General features: G+C 38.9%; 2 protein-coding genes across 3 annotated transcripts in view; both read left to right on the top strand.

Annotated features, from left to right (window-relative positions):
- LOC135697171 (NADPH--cytochrome P450 reductase) overlaps positions 1-22,610 on the top strand; it is a 48,701-nt gene that overhangs the window by 14,109 nt on the left and 11,982 nt on the right. The window contains exon 1 of one of the 2 annotated variants that reach the window (XM_065216790.1): positions 17,851-18,051. The exons of the other annotated variant lie outside the window; for it this stretch is intronic. The gene's annotated coding sequence lies outside the window, so the exon portion shown is untranslated. Of the gene's footprint in view, positions 1-17,850; positions 18,052-22,610 lie in introns of those variants that run through there. 2 annotated transcript variants of the gene reach the window in all.
- On the top strand, positions 13,515-14,641 carry LOC135697108 (uncharacterized). The gene has a single exon (XM_065216695.1). The coding sequence runs from the start codon at positions 13,532-13,534 to the stop codon at positions 14,639-14,641; it is 1,110 nt and encodes a 369-aa protein (XP_065072767.1). The 5' UTR covers positions 13,515-13,531.

Genomic DNA, 22,610 nt, shown 5'->3' with positions numbered 1-22,610 from the left:
TTTAAGAGAAGTTTTAGTATGCACACAATGTAAAACATATTAAATCAGTTACTTACAAGCTAAATTTCAGTCAATACTTTTCCAATGACCTACAAAGGTCCAACATCGGTCGTAAAATGGTAGAGATAGGGTAGAGCGCTACTTCGTCGTAATCGCCTATTTCCGTTCTATCGATTAGAAAAGATCAATAGTATCAATGGTTTCACTGTGTACAAATCAATAAAAGGTTTGTTTCGATGCGTTAGCTCATTAACTACAACATAAATCCTATTAGAGCACATTGTATGAATATTTACGCTCTTTGTTCTCAAAACAAGAGAAGCGCTCCTAGTGAATCCCCTTTTTCTATGTTTATCAAAAAAAAAGAGATACTACGAGCGAAAAACATATACATGTTTCTTAAAGAGTGACCCCAAACTTATGATCGGGAGTGTAGATAAGTGCCCTGGAGATGAAAGGTGATAGCTCTACTGTAAATCCAATGACCCATTTCAAGAATGCCTGTTCATACACGTACATTCTGAGGTAATCTTCATATACAATAAGTCCCGCATGAACTCATTCACATATCAAATGGATATCTAAAGTGTAGTCACACTTCCAGGATCAAAAAAATTCTAATTTAATACTGGCCCGTATTTAGTTATTAAGTTATAGTTGCAATGGATATGGACAAACAGAAGTAATTTTATGGATGATAAGATAAATAAACTTAGCTGAGCGTTCCAAAGCGTTAGTTAGAACAAATGGTACCTCATACCACGGAACAGGAAGGAGTTGATTCTACATTTAGCTCATATCACTTATCACTGCGACAAACACTAGTAACACCACATCTGAGCATTAAATTTAACTTTTTCTAGATGAAAATAGTAATCATTTTAATTTTTGTAAGAGCGAAAACCACGCAGCAAACCAAAAACACGTCATTTTCGCACCGCGGCCTACTTCTATCCAATTTAATACTTTTTACTTAGTATACAGAAACCCGATAAATAATTACGAAATTTCAATCCACTACGCAAAAAAAAAGTAGAAGGGTCTGTGTCTAGGGGCACGAACGGAAGGCTTGACGTAGGACCGCTAGTGGACGGAACAAATGTGAACATTTAGTTCTTTTAATTGATCAATCATCAATTATCTTAACTCTTTTCGTTTTTTATTTGTAAGCGTATCAAATTTGTAGTATTTATTTCAAAGAGAAAGTTGATGAAGATAATCCAAGGGACTGTCAACTTGAGTATTTTCGATTCATTCACCCGACTTTAGAAGGTGTATTTTGAATTTTTGATTTTTTATGAATTTTTAAGTTTTGTGCATTTTGGTATTAAAGTGTATTCAATTCACCCCTCACAGGATTTCCTTCCGAATTATATGAATAGGGCGGGGCGGAAAGTATCGTTTGTGCAGAATATGTAAAAAAGGAGGGACTTCGAGAGATTGAACTCGTGAGAGCTAATTTTCTCACAAATTTGATTTTATTGGCATTCTGGGGACTGAATATACACCCAAAGCGAATTATTCCCACTTCTCTCAAATTCTATATGGATTTTTAACACTTCCTACCAGCGTGTTCTGGAAAATGGTCGGACGGTGATTAAATCACCAATACATTAGGGCCTACAATTCCACACCTTTTATAGAGGCCAGGTTGAGCCTTGCTAGCTGCTTGCGGGAACTGATGACCTTGACAAATGTCCAAATAATACTCTTAACAAAATTATGGTGGTCCTGAAAAGGACCGTTTTGTAGTGATGGTTGAGTAATGCAGAACTGAGCTCGACGAGCTACTGATTCCGATCCTAGTCTAGCGGCGGACTTCTTCCTCCTTCTCTATGGTTGTTCATATGAGCTCTGTAGCTCGCTGCTTGCAGGCAGCCTTTCGTTGTTGTTGTTGTTGTTGTTGTTGAAAGCACTCCTGCTGCTGCTGCTGGACTGGACACCACCACTTACGGTGATTGAATGAGCACCGTGCAGTGGGACCGCATCGAATTCGATTTTTAAGTCTGTGTTAGGGAATGCGCTGTTTTCAGACATTCGGGGATAATTTTGATCACGATTGCAACAGTTGGACATTTGGAATTTTTCAATAGTGACCTATTGAAAATTAACTAAGTGTTCATTTTAGCAGATTGTTAGATAAATTTCCAATCGCTTGGCTTGTTTAGAATTAAAATCTATCTGCTATTGGTCGAAACCTGACCTCTTCTCGTAATGCTGTACATTTTGTTTTTTTTTTTAAATTGCGTGGATTCTATAGATCCTGTTGAGATCTATCTAGCCCTGATGTAGGGGAAATGTATGTTATGTCGGCCTAAGTGTTCCTAATTTGGGCCCATACATAAATTCAGCAATCGACTAAATTTTCAATAGCAACCAAAATATCCATTAGTACCGTCCCAATGACGCGTTCATCTAGATACTATTGATAAATAGCAGATTTTTAGCGATGGGCCCAATCTTAGATCCATAGGCCAACATTAGAGCCATTTGCCCTATGTTTTGGTAGGGGGAAAAATGTAAACATTGCGGGAGACGATGTCTTAACACTCGAAAGCAATTTTGTGAAATATGAAGTAAAACAAATCCTAGCTAGTTCTGCATGATGATTTTGTTTGATTTTATTTATTTGTAAAGTCGCCGGGAAATACCAGCTGGTGATTTGTTTTTTATGATAACTCCTTACTTGAAAACAGGCTGCTTTTTCATGGTATACAGTGTGATAATTCAATAAATTAACTCAACATTTAGTGGCAAACCATTCATAAATTTTGGTAACATACAAAAAATTCTATAATCCACATTAAATTTCATATGTAAGCACCGATTGAAACAATCTTTTCGACGTCACTACAAGGGTGATTGATTAAACGAAAGAAACGAATGGTACGGAATGAAAGCCGAGGAAAAACTAATTGCACCAATATATTCAGGCCTACAATTCCACACCTTCTATAGACAGGTTGAGTCTTGATAGCTAGCTGCTTGCGGGAACTGATGACTTTGACCAATGTCCAAATAATACTCTTTAACAAATTTTTGGTGGCCCTAAAAGGACCGTTTTGTAGTGATGGTTGAGTAATTCTGAGCTCGGTGTTCAACACGGATGAGGCTGTCGAGCTGTATGTCGTTTGGAGACAGGGTGACACGCTTGGCATAGATGACCGACCCGTAGCGACTCACGAAGAGCTACTGATTCCGATCCATAGCATAGCGGTGCAGCTTCTTCCTCCTTTGATGGTTGCTTATGTGGGCTCTGCAGCTCGCTGCTTGCAGGCAGCCTTTCGTTGTTACTGGAGAACAATTTTCAACGCCACACGCTGCTACTGCTGCTACTAATTTCGACGACCGAACACCACCACACAGTGGTGAGGTCGTTGGGAGCGTGTGGTTCTGAATATGGCGATGAGTGTGCAAAATATCACGCAATTCCATCCTCCCTATTCGCACGCGCCCGAGGATCGGAGGTGAATGCCACTTCGACTTGTTTCGTCTACTTACTACTCTCTGACGGCTGTGCTGGGGAAGCAGCATATGCATGTAGGTAATTGGTGGATTTGTTAATTAATTCGACGCTTTTAGGCAATGCTGGACATTTACCAGTTTTTCAATAGTTTCTTGTTGAAAATCAACATTCGGAAGCATTGTTATCGATGCGTAGTCATATTTCTGATCCATTGGTGATAAAATTATTGAAATTGGACCAGGGGCAGCTGAGCTATTAACGTTCAAAATCTTTCTTAATTTGTTACATGTTCCATTTTCGGTTTTCACAAAGTGTACCCCCATATAGAAATCAAAGACGTAGTCCTACGTCAAAAGAAGAATTAGCGTGATTAGACTAGAAAAGTATGCGTGACTAGACTGGCCCTCACTATTGCTACCGAACTGGTCCAACACTCATTTTCTGTTTTCGCTTCATAAACCGATATTTTTGAAAAATTATGGGATCTACTTGTTTTTGGATAATTTTTTGGCTGTAGAAAAGTGACTTCACGCTGTCAGTAGCTGTGAGATCAAAACTGCCTGAATGAATTGCATGAGTAAAAGAGTGCGTGCAAATTATGTAGGGTAATGTTCTAGCTTCTATAGTTTGAAAATCCCGTTTGGAAAACTTGATTGGCTGTATTGTGGCTTGCAAGACCGTCTAGCGCGAAGTATTGCAAAAATTCTACACTAAGAAAATTTCAAAGATTGTTTTTATGTGTCCAACATATGATTTTTTGCAATGTGATCAACAAATGATATCTATGTGTCGGACACATACTTAATATGTGTACACATAAAAGTCATGTGTGACCACACATACCATTCATTTCACACATAAATCTCATGTGTACTTCTGAGTGGATTATGTTTATGTGCGGTCACATGAAAGTCATGTGGAATTTCACATGGAAATTCGTCAATAAAAATGTGTGGAATTTTTTGAGTGTACAAGAGAATTCTACGTTCGTTGACACTGTGCTACGGTTGCTCGACCGGTTGCTTGGTAAATATTCGTTCCATCATCGCCGTATGCATTGGTAAACCTTTTTCACGTGAACCTGTTTGCCAGACTAGGAGGTTCCGGTATTTGAAGTACTTTGTTTTGACAAGCAGATACAATCGCACTGACTGGTAGCGCAGAATGGAACTGTTTGTATTTCCATACGTATGTCACGGCACGTGCTCAACCCGGGAATGTAGCAAAATTTAATTTAATTCTTTTATTAAAGCCCCTTCCAAATACGGGTTTCTAATTTGATTGCATGAAAGGTAGATACAATATTTGGAAGATTATCGGTTACTAACTGCTGCGATTTTGTCGCTAGCAAAAGTTGAAGGCAGAGGTCTACTACACTGGAATTGAAGAAATCGGCGATAAGATAACGGATAAGAAGTGATATGCGTCGGTGGACAGAGAATGGCCAGTCTGACGAGTATAGGATGCCCATATATGTCAAATCAGTAGAAATAAGCTAATCTGTGCTGCAGGTTCTTATCTCGGTTGATGAGTAACGGTGACTCTTGAGATAAATGTAAAAATGCTGATCATTCAGCGATGTTTTCAAATGATGATTTTTTTTCGTCAAGTCATGAAATAGCCTCTTTAGTATATTTTTACTAGGTCAATGTTTCATCAGAAAATATTTTACATCATAGTGTGAACTCAGTTCAACTCGTAATGATTAGACCTATGGGGACGGAGTACAACTTGGGGTTATGGATCTTCTCTAAATCCAATTTTTTCTATGATATTTTAACATATTTGAAGACATTTCCTAATATATTTAAATTGTCTTGCCCCTTAGATTAGACAGAACATAATTTTCAAGGAAGAGGCAACTGGCGACGTGTGCAGTTGTTAGAAGATAACAATGACGATAGGTCAGTAATTAGTCTGTATTTACCTAACCTAGACTGGTTATATCTGGTTGTTGTACCATGCATGGTAGGAATGGAACAATTGAATGGATTCGTTGAGCAGTTGTGCATGACAACTGAGTGCCTAAATTCCGCATCAGATAAAAATTGTTTTTTTCCGTTCAGACACAGACCAGTTACTGATACAGTAGAATTTTTAGGAAATGTATGGGTTTGCTTTGCAAAGGATTTTTTTTGGTATGTAACAAACAGTTAAGATACGCGATAGTTAGTGTACTTTCTGCGGTCGATGGTTAACTTAAAATATACGAATAGTACTGCCAACGACGACGATGAAAATAGCGAATTTGGAGGTTACCTGGAGGTCAAGGATAAAAACACCTTGACACCTCCACTGAGTCCTCATGTGCATCTTTCACTGTCTGAATAATCCGTTACATCCTGCCTTTTCATGTTTCAAAACCTTATGAATAATTACTTCCACTTCCCGGATGGCCGCCCGCTTGATTCACTCCATCACGATGACCTTCAGTTTGCCTATTGTTGAGAGAAGCGTGGATTTTCCATTCGCGGCCGGTAATTTAGATGAATCTGCAGCTGTTCTAACTAACACTTTGAAAACGTGTACCAATCAATTAGTTGAGCAAAAGTTTGTTTCTTTGAAAAACTCGAACAGCTGGTACAATTTGGAACTTTTGCGTCTTAAACGTAAGAGGGACAAATGGTACAAAAAGTTTTGCAGATCAAATAATGATAATCATTGGAGTAGGTACACAATCGCGCGTAATAAATATTCACAATCGATAAAACAAACTCGTTGTGAATATGTCCAGAGGAAGATTGATCAGCATCAAAACAACAGCAAAGAGTTATGGAAAATTTTGAAATCTTTATTAAAACCTAGTAATTGCAAACCGCGGTCCATAACTTTTAATGGCACATTAGAACAGTCAGAACCAGTAATTGCATCTATGTTTAATGATTATTTTGTCGAAAGTGTTTCATTGATTAATCAATCCATTGAATTGGTCGATGAACCTGACGAAATAAAACAGCCAGTTAATAGTAGTTGTAGATTTGAAGGTTTTCACCAAATTACTTTAGATGAACTTAGAGTTATTTGCTTTTCATTAGGAAAATCGGCTGGAGTAGATAATGTTAATTCTAGAGTTATTCAAGATTGCTTTCATGTCATTGGCCACATCTTGCTGGACCTTATTAATGAATCTTTGCAGACTGGACATGTGCCACAAATTTGGAAGGAATCCTTAGTGGTTCCTATTCAAAAAGTTGCTGGAACGATTAAAGCCGAAGAGTTTCGTCCCATCAACATGTTGCACACATTAGAGAAAATTTTAGAACTTGTTGTTAAAGGCCAGCTGTTGGAGTATTTGAATAGCAACTCTTTGTTGATACCAGAACAATCAGGATATCGGGAAGGTCATTCCTGTGAAACTGCGTTGAATTTGGTGTTAGCAAAGTGGGAAGACAACTTGGAGCGTAAAGATACGACTGTTGCTGTTTTTTTGGATCTGAAACGCGCTTTTGAAACAATTTCTAGGCCCTTACTGTTAAGTACAATCAAGCGCTTTGGAATTACGAGTACTGCTTATAAATGGTTTGAAAGCTATTTATCTGACAGAACTCAACGGACTGTTTTTAATGATTCTGTTTCCAGTCCCGTGGGGAATAACCTTGGAGTGCCCCAGGGAAGTGTATTAGGGCCTCTTTTATTTATTATGTATATTAATGATTTGCGACGCGTTTTACGATTTTGCGACATTAATCTTTTTGCAGATGATACTGTGTTATTCATTGCAGCTAAGGATTTAGAAGTTGCCGTCTCACATTTGAATGAAGATTTGCGTTCTCTAAGTAGATGGTTGAAGTGTAAGCAGTTGAAATTAAATACAAGTAAAACTAAATTCATGGTAATTTCGCGGAACCGAGTAAATGATAATGTCTCCGTGGTAATTGATGATGAGGCTATTGATCGCGTTCGGGAGATTAAATATCTTGGCGTGATTATTGATGACAAACTTAAGTTCAACTCTCACATTGACAATGTCATCAAGAAAATTGCCAAGAAGTATGGAATTCTATGTCGACTGAAAAACGATTTAACTATTGCCAGTAAAATACAGCTATACAAATCAATCATCTCTCCTCATCTAGACTTTTGCCCATCCATTTTATTTCTAGCCAATGAAACACAAATATCGAGATTACAGCGTTTGCAGAATAAAATAATGCGTTTGATTTTGCGATGTAATAGATTCACTTCCTCAACTTTGATGCTGGACGCTTTAAAATGGTTGTCAGTGAAGCAAAGAATAGTTTATTTGACTATGGTGTTCATTTTTAAAGTAGTAAATGGTTTGCTGCCTCGATATTTGTGTGATCGAATTGAAAGAGGAAGTGATTTTCATAGATATAATACTAGAAACGCGGATGAAATAAGAACACCACATTTCTTGACTTGCGCTTCACAGAATTCATTGTATTTTAAAGGAGTAAATGTTTTCAATTCGATGCCTAGACATATTAAACGTGCAACAACATTAGCAGAATTCAAGAGACATTGTATTTTACACGTTAAAACTGTCTTTTGAACAGTTATCCAGTGATTTTTTTTTTTTTTATGAATGGACGAAGTATGTATCTTGACGAAGTTATTTATAACGGATTATTTTGTATGGATAGCTGTCATAACGACTTTTTAATAATTATTGTAGCACTGCAAAAACTATTTTGTTCGCCACGATGGTGATGATGGATTTTTTTTTATATTTGAATTAAAGTAGTAGTTAAAAAAAAAAAAAAAAAGTAGTAGTCTACAAAGGTTTGAGCCTCGCGCGCGTATTACGGATATAGAGGACTGAATTTAACATTTGATAAAAAAAAAATGCAACTTTGAAGCTTATTTGGAAGATACTTTGAGTTAGTATTAAGTTTTCTGGCTGAATGTCGGGGGTTCGTGAGCATTCCTGACATTGCTGAAAATTATAATAGCATCATTGCGGGGTTGCTAGTGTATAGGATGCTTTGTTGATTGTTCATTAACTCTTGATTGCTTGTAATACTTATGAATATTCTAGGTGGACAAAAAGGCGAACTAAGAGGTGGACGCCTAAGCTTTTTCACATTTATGTATATTGCTGTGAAGCAACTGTAAAGTCTAGAGGGAATTTATATCTGTAACTGTAACCACCTCGTTTTTGTTTGCTAACCTGGTTAAAATGTTTATATTTAATTATCTTAAAGATAAATCGTCCAGCTCAAACCTTTGTAGGGGTAAGAGGTGGGACCATCATCATCATCATCATATTAGCTTCTATCACTTTTCGTCCTTTTCAGACACGTCATACTCTTCAGCACACGCGCCGTGAAAAATCTTCCTTTTCTTCTATTTTTCCACCGATAGTATCTTCCGGAAATCAAATCCAAAATCAGATCTTTTCACACACTCAATTTTTTAGCGAAATCAAAACATATCATTTCAATCGCGCGGCCTACTTCGTTTCGCCACATTGAGATGGTTTCGCTCAGCGGAAAGTACTGCTACGGAACGATGTAGTGAGCTTCGGTTGGATCTAGACTCCTCTCGCGCCGTTTTCGAATTAATTTTAGATCGTAGTGTCGTTCTCAGGCCGTGTTCCATTTGGCGAAATTTCACTTTCATTTGACACTTCGAAAATAAATTATTATGTTCGAAAATCCCTCTGCTGTTGCACAGATAAAAAATCTGAATTTTAATTGTGATGTAAACATTCATTCACGTAAACTTGTATTTCATTTCACGCAACTGAGCAACTTGTAAACAATGTTGTTTACAAAGATGGGTTTTTGTATACAATATTGGCTACATTGCGTGAAATGTTTTAGAACTTTACATGATATATAATGTAAACGTATATAGACCTTTTTGAAGCTTAATCATCTTTCTCTATCTAGCACACATGGATGAATAGACCCACTAATCTGTTTCCCTCTTTCTCGCACTCGGTCGTTTTAAAAGGTACAGTACCATGCGCCGATTAAACGTCAAAAAGCTCTATGATATGTGACGCTCCATTTATGTGCATCATATTGAACAGAAATTTACACTACTTTTTCGAACTGTGTGATCAATCGATTTTCGAAAAGGTGTCTGTCAGAAATAAGTCTGGAACAACAGCAGGTTTATTTGAAAAAAATTCATCTGTCAAATTTAAGTAAAAATTCACCAAATGGAACACAGCCTGAGGATCGCTTTCCGTGTCCGATTTGTTTACAGATTTTGAAACTTTATGCTGCAATGAAAATTTCTAGTTTTGTGCGCTTTGATGAAGATATTTTTCATGATTTTGGAGCGTGTGCCATATATATTTTATCCCTTTATTATCGCGATTTTTAGCCGTAGGCTAGTTCTCGCGTAACATTCGACAAGGGCCTTTGACCAAAATGTAAACAAATCGTTTTTTGATACCATTTTATAGCACCGCTAAATAGCTACCAGTCGTATAGGAGTGTTCTGCATTATCGATAAAAAATCACTTAAAATAACTTGATTTTCAAAACGGTCGTTCAACGACATTTTTCGAATCAGCGATGGCCCACATGCTAATTGGAAATTTTAAAATCAAAGCTAGGCCCTTCTGCTACTTTGCGGTTGAGGCAGGGTCGATGATATCTTTTGCATTTATTTTACGTTATGAAAAGGTTTAGCAAAGGGCCTACCATTTCTGATGACAATCACTACAGATTAACACAAAAGGCCTAACCATTGAAAGATTCACAAAAAGGCTTATTAATTTTTAAAATTAAATTGTTATCGATTTTCATTTATTTTTCAATGCATAACATACTTCAATTTCCTTATACATATATGAATTAAATGGTGGCGGAAAAATGTACAATTCATTTCCTAATTTGTTTACATTTTGGACATAGGCCCTTCTAAATATTACGCGAGAGTTCATCTCGTTTGTGTCCGGGACGGGCCTTGAGAATCGAGTTTCTCACTCTTCTTAATGTTTTTGAAGAATGCCCTTCGGAAAGTTGTATGCACGGTGTTTGACGGAGTTGACCAATGATGCCAGGAATGTTAAATATTTTTTTTTTCTATTTTAATTTGGATATTATTCGGAGTTTCTACCGCAGTTTAGCAGCTTGTGCATCATTTTTGCTCAACAAAATAAAAACAACCATAAACAATCGACAATATCCATCGCTCAAAACATGCAGGGCACTCAATTTTTCAACTTTCCTTTCGCAAATATGAACAATTAACAACGCCATTGACGTCAACATTGATTTCGGCATCATTCCCAGCCAGATTGATGCGATCCCTCTATCCTTTTTATTCCACGATTGCTACTGTCAAATCAACCAATAAGAAACTGGCTCAGATTTGACAGCAAATTGGCTCAAAATCGCTACCCGATCTTCAAGTCCCGCCCAGGTTTGTGTCATATCTGACATAGCTGACCGACAGCACAATATTTTGTACGAGGGGGGCGACTCTATCTAAGATGCAGGATAATTTTTGCTTTGCTGTTGTGAGATTCACTCGCGCTTAATAGATAGAAACACGATTGATTATGATTTTGAAGATTTTCTGCAAAAAGGTGGAGAGCGATGCGAGTAGATGGTTTTAGATGCTAGAGATGAAAAAAGATTTTTCCTAGATTGATTCGTTAGTGTGAGATTTTTCGACCATTTAAAATCGAGATTTAGATGTGTCGCACCCTTCGATTTTGTAACGTAATATTTGCCTCAAAAGTTGGGTAGGCTGCTTGAATTCATAGCATAGGAAAAATGATGATCGAGTTTCCTTGCATAACCGCTTGTTTGAATATTGACACCGCGTAATTTTATTTAGAGAACTTGTTATTCTTTCGGTTGTAGCTCGGGATAAGCGGCCATTGAAATATGACATCCACAAGTTTTCTGTCTGATAAAACTTGTGTTTCAAGTTTCAATGCTCATTTTTATGAATTTCCTATGCAGTCTGTGAACATTACCATCATCATGCAGTGGCGGCATCTGCGTAGAGCTTTTACGGCAAGTTCTCAATTAATTATATGATTCCTTAAATTCGGCTCAACGCTTCGCTCTCACTATGGCATCGACCTTAGTCATTTACAAAAAACTAAAAAACTTTGAAAAAAATTACAGAAGCTAACGAAAAAACGGCAATCGAAAAAAACACACGTCCATCCGCGAGCACAGCACACTTCGTTTTTTTCAGTTCGAGCGTGATGCCTTGTAGGCTCAAGATCGGCTCCTTGCATTTGGATTTGGACGTTGGATGGAGATGGACACGGCAAAGGGCCAAAACAGATATCGTAACGAAGCTCGATCCACACAGATCGATACTCCGGTACGCCCAACTTGAAGTGCTTCCACTTGGCTGAGCTGGTGCTTGCGATCCACAGTATGCCCTTGCACTTTCAGCCAGGAACAATGAGTCCTAATGGGAACACAAATGTAGTTCTTAAAACTGAGAGTTTGCTACTGCGTTTGATCGATTCCGGTTAGATGCTTACCAGACTCCTTTCTTAGCAGCTTCACTGTTTTATCGGCATTATGCCAAACGGGATAGACCCAAACAAAAAATAACATTCGCCGTGTTGTTGTTTTTTTGATTGAAATAAAACGAAGAAAAGTGTTTTCTATAAGATTTTAACACGATAATGAAGCATTTGTATCGTCCCTGCGCTCAGTCGGTAAAGGCGCAGTTCGTTTCCTGGTCCGGTCTAGGAATTTTTCGGGTTGACAAATTTCTCGACTTCCCTGGTGGGCATAGAGTATCATTGTACTTGCCACATAATTATATTAATGCAAACATGGTACAGGCATCGAATGTTGTCAATTAATAACTGTGGAAGTGCATCTAGAACAAACTAAGTTGAGAGCACTCAATAAGCTTATATGCGATAAGCAATAAGCTTGAAATGAGATAAGCAATGAGCTGAAATTCTAGCAAGAAAAAGAAGTTGTATCGTCCAATAACGTGGTAGGATAGGAATAATGTAGTTAACGGCGCCGGTGGTGTAGTGGTAAGCGTGATTACCTCTCACCCCAGCAGGCCTGGGTTCAATCCCAGTCGGCACCGCCGGGATGTTCTGAGGCATAACATCTCTGATCACGCCTTCCTTCGGATGGGAAGTAAAGCCGTTGGTCCCCGGTTCATGAGTTGATGGGTCGATAGGTGGTAGGGTCCAGGTGTGGGAGCTGCCTTCCTGGCACGTCGGTAGCATTGGTGCTCAGCACGGAAAACAAGATCGACGGAAAAAAGGAATAACGTAGTTTGTTTACGTTTGCGATATTGGCTATTGTTAAATATAACTCTATCCAAGATGCAGAAAGATCTTGTTTCACTGTTCTATCACTCGAAGTCGACAGAAAGAACATAGAAGCTTGTCAAGATTCCCTGCGAAAAAGTGGAGCGTGATTGGAGTAGATAGCTTCAGATATAATATTACCTATTCATTGAATGCTGGAAGCTGCCAGAATCTTCGGCCACTCTTACGGTTTCAGGTTTTTCTTGATGTTTACATGCACCAGTTGGATTTGTTTTGTAACCATTATCAGCTAGAAGTACGTGAATGAAGGAATCGAAAGTAAATATCAGGAGACGATGCTTCAGGTAGCCGCCAGAGTAGACGCAACACGCGACTAATTCAAAAGAATACAATTATTTATTAGTATTTATTGTGTGGGTCGCGTTGCGTGTCGCTGAATTGAAAGCGAAATATGCGATCGTCGAAGTTAAAATCGCTACAGTCTAAAAGGAGAACCATCACAATCAATAACAAAAATACGTTTCGTAGATTCGCTAGCGTGAGATTTGTCAAGCATCTATGAATTGACTCGACCGATATCAATTTCGTCGTTACGATATTTCGCTATCGATTTCGCTCTCATACATCTCACATCATACATACTCTCGTACATCTTGAACATTGTTGACAGAATGGAAATCGAGTGAAAAAAAAATGAAAAAAAGTTTGTTGTTGTTTGTTTTTTGTGAAATTTTGAAGCCGCTCGAAAAGTTAGCTTTTAAGTGATTTATTTTAAACTGTTTTACAACAAAATTGGTAAGATTGGTGATTTGCAAACTAAAATTCAACCGATGTAATAATATCATATTTGTAGGAACCTTCTGCAAAAGGAACGAATGGCTTCCAGAAGGGCATCCCGTAACGATGATGGTGAGGATGTAGACAAGGAGGATGGCAATGAGAACGAAGACCCGATGGCGGATCAACTCGATGACCCGTTATTCGAAGACGTTCAGGTTCTCGACTATGACTGGAGCGACCCCGACAGTGATCCAAGCCATGAGCAGCCTGATGCACCTGAGCACGTAACTCAGCCGAAAGGAAACAAATCTCCAGCGTTGTTCAACTGTCGACTGCTGGTGTTTCTGCGTGAATTTAAAGGTCAGTCCTCCGGAGCTCATATTGCGCACTGGAATGTAGATGGAAAGTCGCTCAATGATTTTAAGACGAAATTATGGGAGCTATGCAGACCACATCTACTTCGAGAAGTAATTTTTAATCAGCAATACGATGGAAGCACGGTGCCAGCATGGATGGATAAGGATTCTCTGGAAGAAGAAGATTTGGTGAGGTTTGCCATTTTTTACGAGAAGCAAAATCGTAAGTACACTTCGCTGGACAAACTGACCACCACGTTGCTTCAGAACTGGAAAGGAAAAGAAATTCAGCTGCTGTTGCATGTTTATTCACTGTTCGTAAGTTCCCGTAAGATTTTCAATTCAGTGAAGCAACATTTGATTGACCCATCTGAGCGCGATAAGGCAGGAGCAGCCTCAACCCAAGTGGTCGTCGATTTATCTAAGGATTTGCGTCAACGACATGGTCATCTTTGGGATGGACACGAAATGGCATGGACAATGTGGGCATCAGCCATACTTGCTTCGCCAGCTCATACGCGTGAGAACATGATTAATTTAGTTCCTCCAAAGCATCTGCAACATCTTTTCAGAACACAGGACGGTCCGAAAATTGAAACTGTGAAGCGTGGGTTGGCTGTAGCTCACAATGTAAATGCGTCGTTTTGTGAAGAGATCACAGCGCTGAAGGAAGCGTTTTCCTCACTTGAGATGGTAGCCAAGAATATGCAGCTACAAATTTCATTCGTGAAGCATCGCATCGAAGCATTGGAGCAGCGTGGACGCATGAGTGATTCATTCATAAGTGCGATGGAAACTTCAATGGAAGTTTCCGAAGGAGAGTTCAGTCGACATATTGCTGGCAGGTAGTTGACATGGAGGATGTAGACCACGAATAAGCCAACTTGCAAATGAGTTGAGATAACTTGTTTTAATGAATAAAGACAAATACATTGTTTTACTATATTTTCTATTTTATTGGTTTTCAAATACGAAAGATCAAAGAAATTAGAACTTTTCTGCATTGATTATGTTTCATTCATCTGTTTCAATATTCTTGAAATCAAACACATCTGCAACCGAAGGATCAAATTTTCCTCCTCTCAGGTAACCACACTTCCTGAATAAGTTAGACATGTTATAATTTCTAAAGGTAGCCATCACTTCAGCTACTACTGGTTTAATTCCTTTCTTTACACATTCCTGATAGATAGCTTGAGTTTGTCGCTTGCATAATCCGAAAACGACTTCAATAGGGTTATAGAAGGGGAAATACGCAGGTAGAAAGATAGGGAATATTCCAATTGATCGAAGATATTCTATGATTTTCGCACTGCAGTGAATTTTCGCTCCATCCAATATCCATATGGAATGTCTACCCGGATAGCACTGAACATGGCCCGTTTCCAGAGCAAATCGTCGGCAGCATTCAAAAAAGTTTATTTTTTTTTTTTTTTTATATTAATTTATTTGTACAGGCTCAATCGAATAAACTTTACAGAGCCGAGTTATCATTTTCATTATACATAATTAATGTCTTAAATCTAGAGTTAAAGGAATTGAACCGATTACTCGCGGTCGTCTCGAGGTTAGTGGAGATTTACAATTTTTTGAATGGGGAAAGGGAGAAGGAGGTTTGAAATATGATTTATTATACAAATATTTAATTAATCCTAAAACATGAACTTATTTCTATTCATCTTGAAGACAAACATTAAAAAAAAAACCTACACGCACAATACACAAACTAAACACAAGGTTAATCAAACTTACAATCTAAGGTTACAAAAAAGTTTAGTCGGTTGAATGTTCCGTTGGTAGAGAAGGCTTCAAGCATTCCGTTTTGCCCAATGAAACAAAGCAAGGATTCCCTAGGCTTCCGCACAAATTCTCCTCGAAACACTAAGCGGTGGCCTCGAACTCCGTAGCCCCTGGAGCGTAACATGGATCTGTTATCGAAACTAACCTCGTCTAAAAAGACGAGGTTGTGGTAGTCCCACTGAATGCACGAAATTTCGTTGAAAAAACGGATTACATCATTTTCCTTGATTTGAATTGCACGACGTTCCAAACATTTCCAGGTCAAACCAGCGTTATGTATGATGCGCCAAATGGATGAAATAGATATTGTCGTCTTGAACTCCTGCTGGAACCGCTTTCTAGATTCATGTAGATGAAGCGTAGGATTTTGTAGATACAGGTTTATCAACCATTGTCGTTTTTCGGGAGAGAATTTCACAGCATCCCTTTCGTAACTTCGGCGAGAATAGAATCCGTCCTCCTCGTATCGCATGATCCAATTTGTGATTGTGGACTTGTGTTTGTGATAAATTGTTGCTAGCCTCGATTTGGACAATCCAAGGAAATAATATCCATATAAAACATGATAGGGGAATTTACGAATTCTCGGCAACCTAAGCAGCGACCTTCTTTCTATAGCCTTTTTTCTCTATGGAACGCACACATATGCAGTATTGGTTTGTTTACAATCTTTTGCTGCCAGCTGCTCTAACAATTTCAGTCGAAATAATTGTCAAAAACTGTTTTTAAACGCTTTTACAAAGCTCCAATCTTCTCTAGTGAGAGCGAGTATTGTCGGCAACCAGTTTTTCTTCGGCAACCGTTCCATTTGAACTGCATGTAAATCTGCTGTTCTATTATCGGCAACTCGAAATCAGCTACAATTTGTAGTGCGTGTGTTTCATTTCAAGAAAACCCTGCTAGATTGCTTTTTCTCAGTGGTAAAAATATAGTCAAATTGAAGCTGAAAGCATAAAGAATCGTTTGCATGCATTCAGCGAAGAGTTTTTCCTAAAAAAATCAGTGAAAATAGTGTTTCAATTTGGGTTGCCGAAAATAGTCTGTCATGCCGAAGCCGTCATTTCCCCTATATGGTATTCACTGACGCTCTCTGATCTTTCACAACGGAAATAATAGATGCCATTTTACGCAATAGTATTTATGATATAGTTACGTTTTTAGTTGAACATCGATGTTAACTGACGTTTCTTTTATTTACAAAATTTTAATGATCAAGACACATGACGTAAATAGGGAAAGGTGGTAGCTTTTGACATTTGAACCATCTACGAGCTCCCTCAATTTCGTCTCTATAGTCTAAATATTCGTGAAAGACACAATAGTAAACTCAAATTTAGGCTGATCTAATTGCCTGTGTGATTCCCATAATAAATCCTTGTGGCGAAAAATCATAAGTGGTTGTTATGGAATTCCTAAGTGTATTTGTCTCAGCGTGGGGTATTTCGGTGTAATAAATTCCAACCGTAGTATTAGGTGATTGTTTACTATTAATGATTTCTTGATCCTCGCGAAATTTTCGTCTGTTTGTTCCGCCTATTTCAATTGCTGGTCTAGCTTCAAATATGCACTCCAGCAATCATTTTTGGAGCCACGTTTCAACGCTATCTTGATTGATATGACCTTTGTTATTATCTTGATAAACATATGAAAATTTGATAGTATTGGGCGCTTCCGAACCGAATATATTTAGAAATTTCCACGATAGCTTTGTTTTGAAACTATTACGAATCATCGGGGTATGGAAATTCCGTATTTTAGGATAACACGAAAACAACGCGGATAGTTTGTTATGATCGCTCGCGACAACTAGACTTTATTGCCGTGATGATGCGGATTTCAGTGCCCGAAGTAGCTTCTTCTCAGTTTTTTTTCCACCTTCACAAACAACCCGAGTTTATCAGAGAAACCTTCCTCCGTGTTTTTATTCATATTATTATCTCGGGTGCCACCTCCCTCAGCGTAGATCACACTCAAGCAACGTGTGTGTATCTTCTGGTGTTCCTATCGTTTCAGTCTCACACCGCACACCAACTGCAATCAAATTCGATTTTTCTGCAACCTCACGAAATCGCGCAAAATACATACACACATCAGACTAGGCTAGCACGCACGGATAACCTACACCGATATTCGAACGCGCGTTAGTAGTGCTAGTTCTCCGAGTCCAATTCCATTCAACCGTCCGTCAGTACTGTTCCAGTGTTCGTCAGGCAAAGAGCGCACGGATCGACGCAGCAGCTGCCGCAAACGCGTATAACAATAGTAGTGATCCTGATTTAAGATACAAAAAGCTGCTGATCTCGTCGCGAATCTTGAGCCTCATCACACACCGCTCTTTCCGCTGATCGTGAAGATCGCCGTAGTGAACTGTGTACTTGACCTTCCAATCTCTGTGTGTGCGAAAGGAAGAGAAGACGAACTGAGTACGCCGTCGCTGCCGCATTAAACTACTAATAATTGTACGTAATGATATGCATACAGGATTCCCCCGCATAGCGCGGAGGGTGGTACCTTCCACCCATCGCAATTTCTCGGCTTTTGTTTGTGATTAGGGTCAACCATAAACTTGTCACCTGCAGAAAATCAGCTCAATTGGTTGGAAGAGAGTCGGTAAAATGCATTGGATGGACGGCACTACCCACCGTGCTATTTCGGGGGATTCCTGTACATCTCGGCGGTTACGCATGAATGGAATGGAAACATTGCATAACCTTCAAAATCGAGCGCACTCTATGTGGAGGTCTTGGTCGAGGTTTCGGCCGTCAACGGGAAAAGATTTCGATTCATGCCATATCTGCGTAATTTTTTTTGTATGTGGGGAAACGACGAAAATGGGACACCTTATTTCGATGATAAGGGAGGTGTGATAAGAGCTTGGTTGTGAAGGTGGACTAGTGCCGCCGGGGTGAATCTTTTGTTGGAATTCAAATCGGTGAAATTATGCCAATTGGGAGGGGTTATGAGTCAAATTGTTTATTTATTGGTGAGCGAACCGTGACGCGGATCCGGAAATTTGCATACAAGTAGCAGTTAGTTTTTGTCTGCAGAATTGGGCGATCTGTTTTGCAGAAATGGTTTCTTGTGCATTGATGAAAAGAACAATAGAAATTTAAATCGGTTGTGTTATTTGAACCTTGAAGTGTTGGGTTGTGAGAGACCTACAAAAATCGATTGGAGATCGCACAATACTAGTTTTATTTGTTTTCTGTCCGCAAGTACCCTGTAACTGTAATCGCACGTATCGTAGCAATCGGCGTATATAATACCTTTAATTGTAAGCCGAGCGTGACTTCAGCAGAAAAATGATATACGAATGACCGATTGAAATTTGAATTTTCATGTTTGTCGTTTGCCAGTGCCGTGTTTCGTTTTATAGTTGGCTATTCTAACCGGCCTTGGCAACGAAAATATTAGATCCGTGGCTCAGCAAGCTTTGATTGAATTAAGTTCAGCTGTTGAACAGCCCTTGATGCAGAGGGAGTGACGGGAAAAGCTAGCCATGCGTTTCTTGCTCGATAATGGGGTGTTTGCACTTGTGCTGATTCACGTGCTGGTGAGCCTGATGGTTATTAGCATGATGTAAACAGTTTTTCGGTGCGGATTGGCGCATCAATTTCTGGCTTACATTTGATCGGATTACATTAATTTTGGTTAATCAGCATTATCAACCAGCACATATGTAAACAGGCCATAAACGAATACCGATATGGTCACGTAAGCTGCGGCTGGATCTACACGCATGGATAGAAATTGTTTCGCGAAGCTATAAAAGTATGAGGTACGTCTCTGACTTAGCAACGCCAAGCAGGCGGAGAGATGATTGCAGAGCAGGGTTTTTTGCTTGCTGGTTTTATGTTTATTAATTTTGTTATCACATTAAGCGTGTTGAAAATTGTGAAAAATCTAATGCAAAAATTAGTCCGATAATTGGATTTTTTTTTCAATTTGGAAGACAGCGAAACTTCTGCGCGTTGATTTTCCTACAAGCCGGACAATAAATTTGCCACTTAATAGTGTAGTTCACTTCATCGACCTTCGCACGCTGCGATGATGATTATGATGTTCCATTGAAGAAAGGCTAAGGTCTAGGATCTGTAGTGCTCGGTGACGTCCTATTGTTGTTATGGAAATTTACATAAATTTCAATCTCGGTGTTGATTGCCTTCGAAAGAGACTCGATGCAGGTTAAAGGAAATCAAGGGGGATGTGGAATATTTTTCTATCGGGATCTATTTTTAGCGGTTAGGGCATCCTGAGTAAAGCATACATTTGATTGAATCAAGAGTTTAACATCTAAAACTTCAGTCAAATATATAAATCAATACAGAGCTGAAAAAACGTAATGTTATCAATTACCTTTCTTGATGATTTCTAGGAATTTAAGACAGGCCCATGCAAACCAACATAACCATCGGGTAGGGAAGACTTTATTAGTGTCGTGATTTGCCATTTTGCCTGATAACATGGCTGCTGCGTATGATGTATGCTAATCAGCGTAAAGTAATCGAATGAGCCACCTGGACTCAGGGGTGCCAGGTGTTTTGAGAAAAAGTTTTCACTGAGATCGAACAAATGTCTTCACATATCTTCACCGCTTCTTTCCAAGGGCTTTCAATGCACATATATATGTTTTAAATTTATGGAATACTTGGAGAATGCTACCCCTAATACTGTATTCTGTAGCAGTAACTTAATAAATTTTAAGAATTTTTAAATTGGACTTGAAACATTTTTTTTAATTTTTAAGTATTTCGTGTGACCTTTTGATTCCTGGTAAATGCTCAGGAGATTTACAAGGAAGTTCTGAGGAGAAGTTAAATGATAAGAGCTTCAATTTAATTCCAAGGAGGTTTCCAAGTTGAGAAACAGAATTCATAAGATTATTTAAGCATAATTACTAAGCAAATGTGAGAATAATTCCAAAAGGGATTCTGAAAGCATTCTAAGTGAATTCTAAGGAGAAATTCAATGGGGGATGTCGTAGCATGATTCCACGAAAGGAGAGGAGAAAACTTTATGGAAGCCAAGTATTTTATTGCCTAGGAGTTGTGGAGAAAGTTACAGGTGGATTTAAATAAAAATCTACAGAGAATTCCAAATGAGTTCTAACTATAACTTCATGAAAAATTTAAGGAGAATTCAATGAGAGTTCTGAGGGAAGATCTAAATAAACTTTATGGTATATTCTAAAGGAATTCAGGGGAGATTTCCAATAAAAAGTTAGAAAGGAATTCCATATTCCTATCAGAATTTCATGGAAACTAAAGTTGGATTCCCATGAGAATTTTCTCTGGAATTGTGAGGAGAGTTACAGGGGAGTTCTAAATATAATTTCAGCAGGAAAAAGCCATGGTAGCTCTTTTTATTTTTTGTTTAAAGCAAGTTGTACAAATTTGTAGATGGTACAAGTCCTAGACCATTGTTTGAGAGTATTGCCTGTCGTAACCCAACATGGTGGCGATACGGCTTGGTCTGCCACCCCGATGCTGACTCTTCTCGGCTCGCTTCGCTGGTAGTTGGTAAACTGCTTTTCCGTAGGTGGTCTGCTCGCTGCAAAATCTGTCAATCGAATGCCTGTTGCTTCCGCTGTTCGTTTCTTATATACCGTCGGTCTGCTGCAGCTTTTTACTGTTTGTTCACTATTGGTAGTTCATTCTCTAAAAGAGCCACCAATAGAATGTCGTTTTCTCTGTTGTGCGTTCTGCGAGAGGTATGCACGCATCGAAAAGGAAAAGGGGAAGACCAATCTATTACTACAATAACTCACAAGAAGAATAATTAACTGCCCAACAAATTTTAATAATTTTATTCCAAAACCCTTATATCTACTACATTGCCGTCTCCGCATTGACCGAGATTTGTGATTTGTCCTCTTAGATGGAAGTGGCACTATCTCCAACTTTCGAGAACTGTCCTGGCCTAAAGCACTCTAGTAAAAATATGTACAACTGTCACCACAAATCTGAAAAAAAGTTGTTCCAATCGAGCAAAGCAGTGCATTTTGACCGTCAACACCGTCGATTGGCAGTGTTCACTCGGCTGTCGACAAAAGCAGGCCACTCTCGATGTGTGCCACGCGATCGTCTGTTTTCTCGGCAGCAACCATTGTGTGGTCCTCCTCATTGTTCTTCATCAGCAGTTCTTTCAGTCGATGCGTCGTCGACTTTGCAAAGCAACCGTTTCGTGATGAATGTGTGAGTACTGACCACGTTTTGCGTCCATTGCTACAATGGAAGCGCTCTGACCCTCGTTGGCGTACAACAATTTGCCATACAATGAAACTACTGGAAGCGGCTCCAGTCCTGATGGAGGAGGCTTTTTGGATAGCGGAAGATAAAGTGTTTATTGTGTTGTACCTTTTGACTATAGTTTTAAGATGTATTGTATAGTGACCAAGAATCCTCGGCTCAACCGCTTATCAAATAAATTAATAATAAAAAAAAAAAAAAACGTCGATTGGAACATTTTTTGACAGTTGTCCATACTTTTACTTAGAGGACTTTATCCTGGCCACGTCCTTGCAACTGCTGAGGATGGGATTAATTGTTAGTCGTACACTTACTTGAGAGAGATGCAGAGAACTCTACGACCTCTCATAAACGTCACAGGAGTTTGTTAGTGGGCCTGGGATTGAACTCCCGACCTTCTACTACAGTGTTGTTACAGTGATCTCTATACTCAAGGGTTGGTTTACTGGGCACGATAATAGGTTTGCCTATTCTTAGTGTCGGTTATTACGGCCAATGGTCAATACAAGCGAACCAAAAATCCTGTGTGGCCAATCAGTTGAGCGGTCAGATGTTGCCAGCAAAAATGGTCAACGAAGATGACTTGTGGTTGAATGGATTCAGGCTGCTAATCGGAGAATCTGACCCACACGTAAGAAACAAAAAGAGCCGGAAAGAACAACCAATAAGGCCGGATGTTGGTGCTAGATTCCGATCGTACCAATGGATGATGATGATGTCCCGGGTGGCAAAAAGAGCAAACGAAGTCTGATTGAAAGAACACTAATTTA

The sequence above is a fragment of the Ochlerotatus camptorhynchus genome, unplaced genomic scaffold (genome assembly GCF_037179485.1).
Source record: "Ochlerotatus camptorhynchus isolate MF236.1 unplaced genomic scaffold, CSIRO-AGI_Acam_v1.1 ptg000067l, whole genome shotgun sequence".
Lineage (NCBI taxonomy): Eukaryota > Metazoa > Arthropoda > Insecta > Diptera > Culicidae > Ochlerotatus > Ochlerotatus camptorhynchus.
This window is presented reverse-complemented; position numbering and strand designations above follow the sequence as displayed.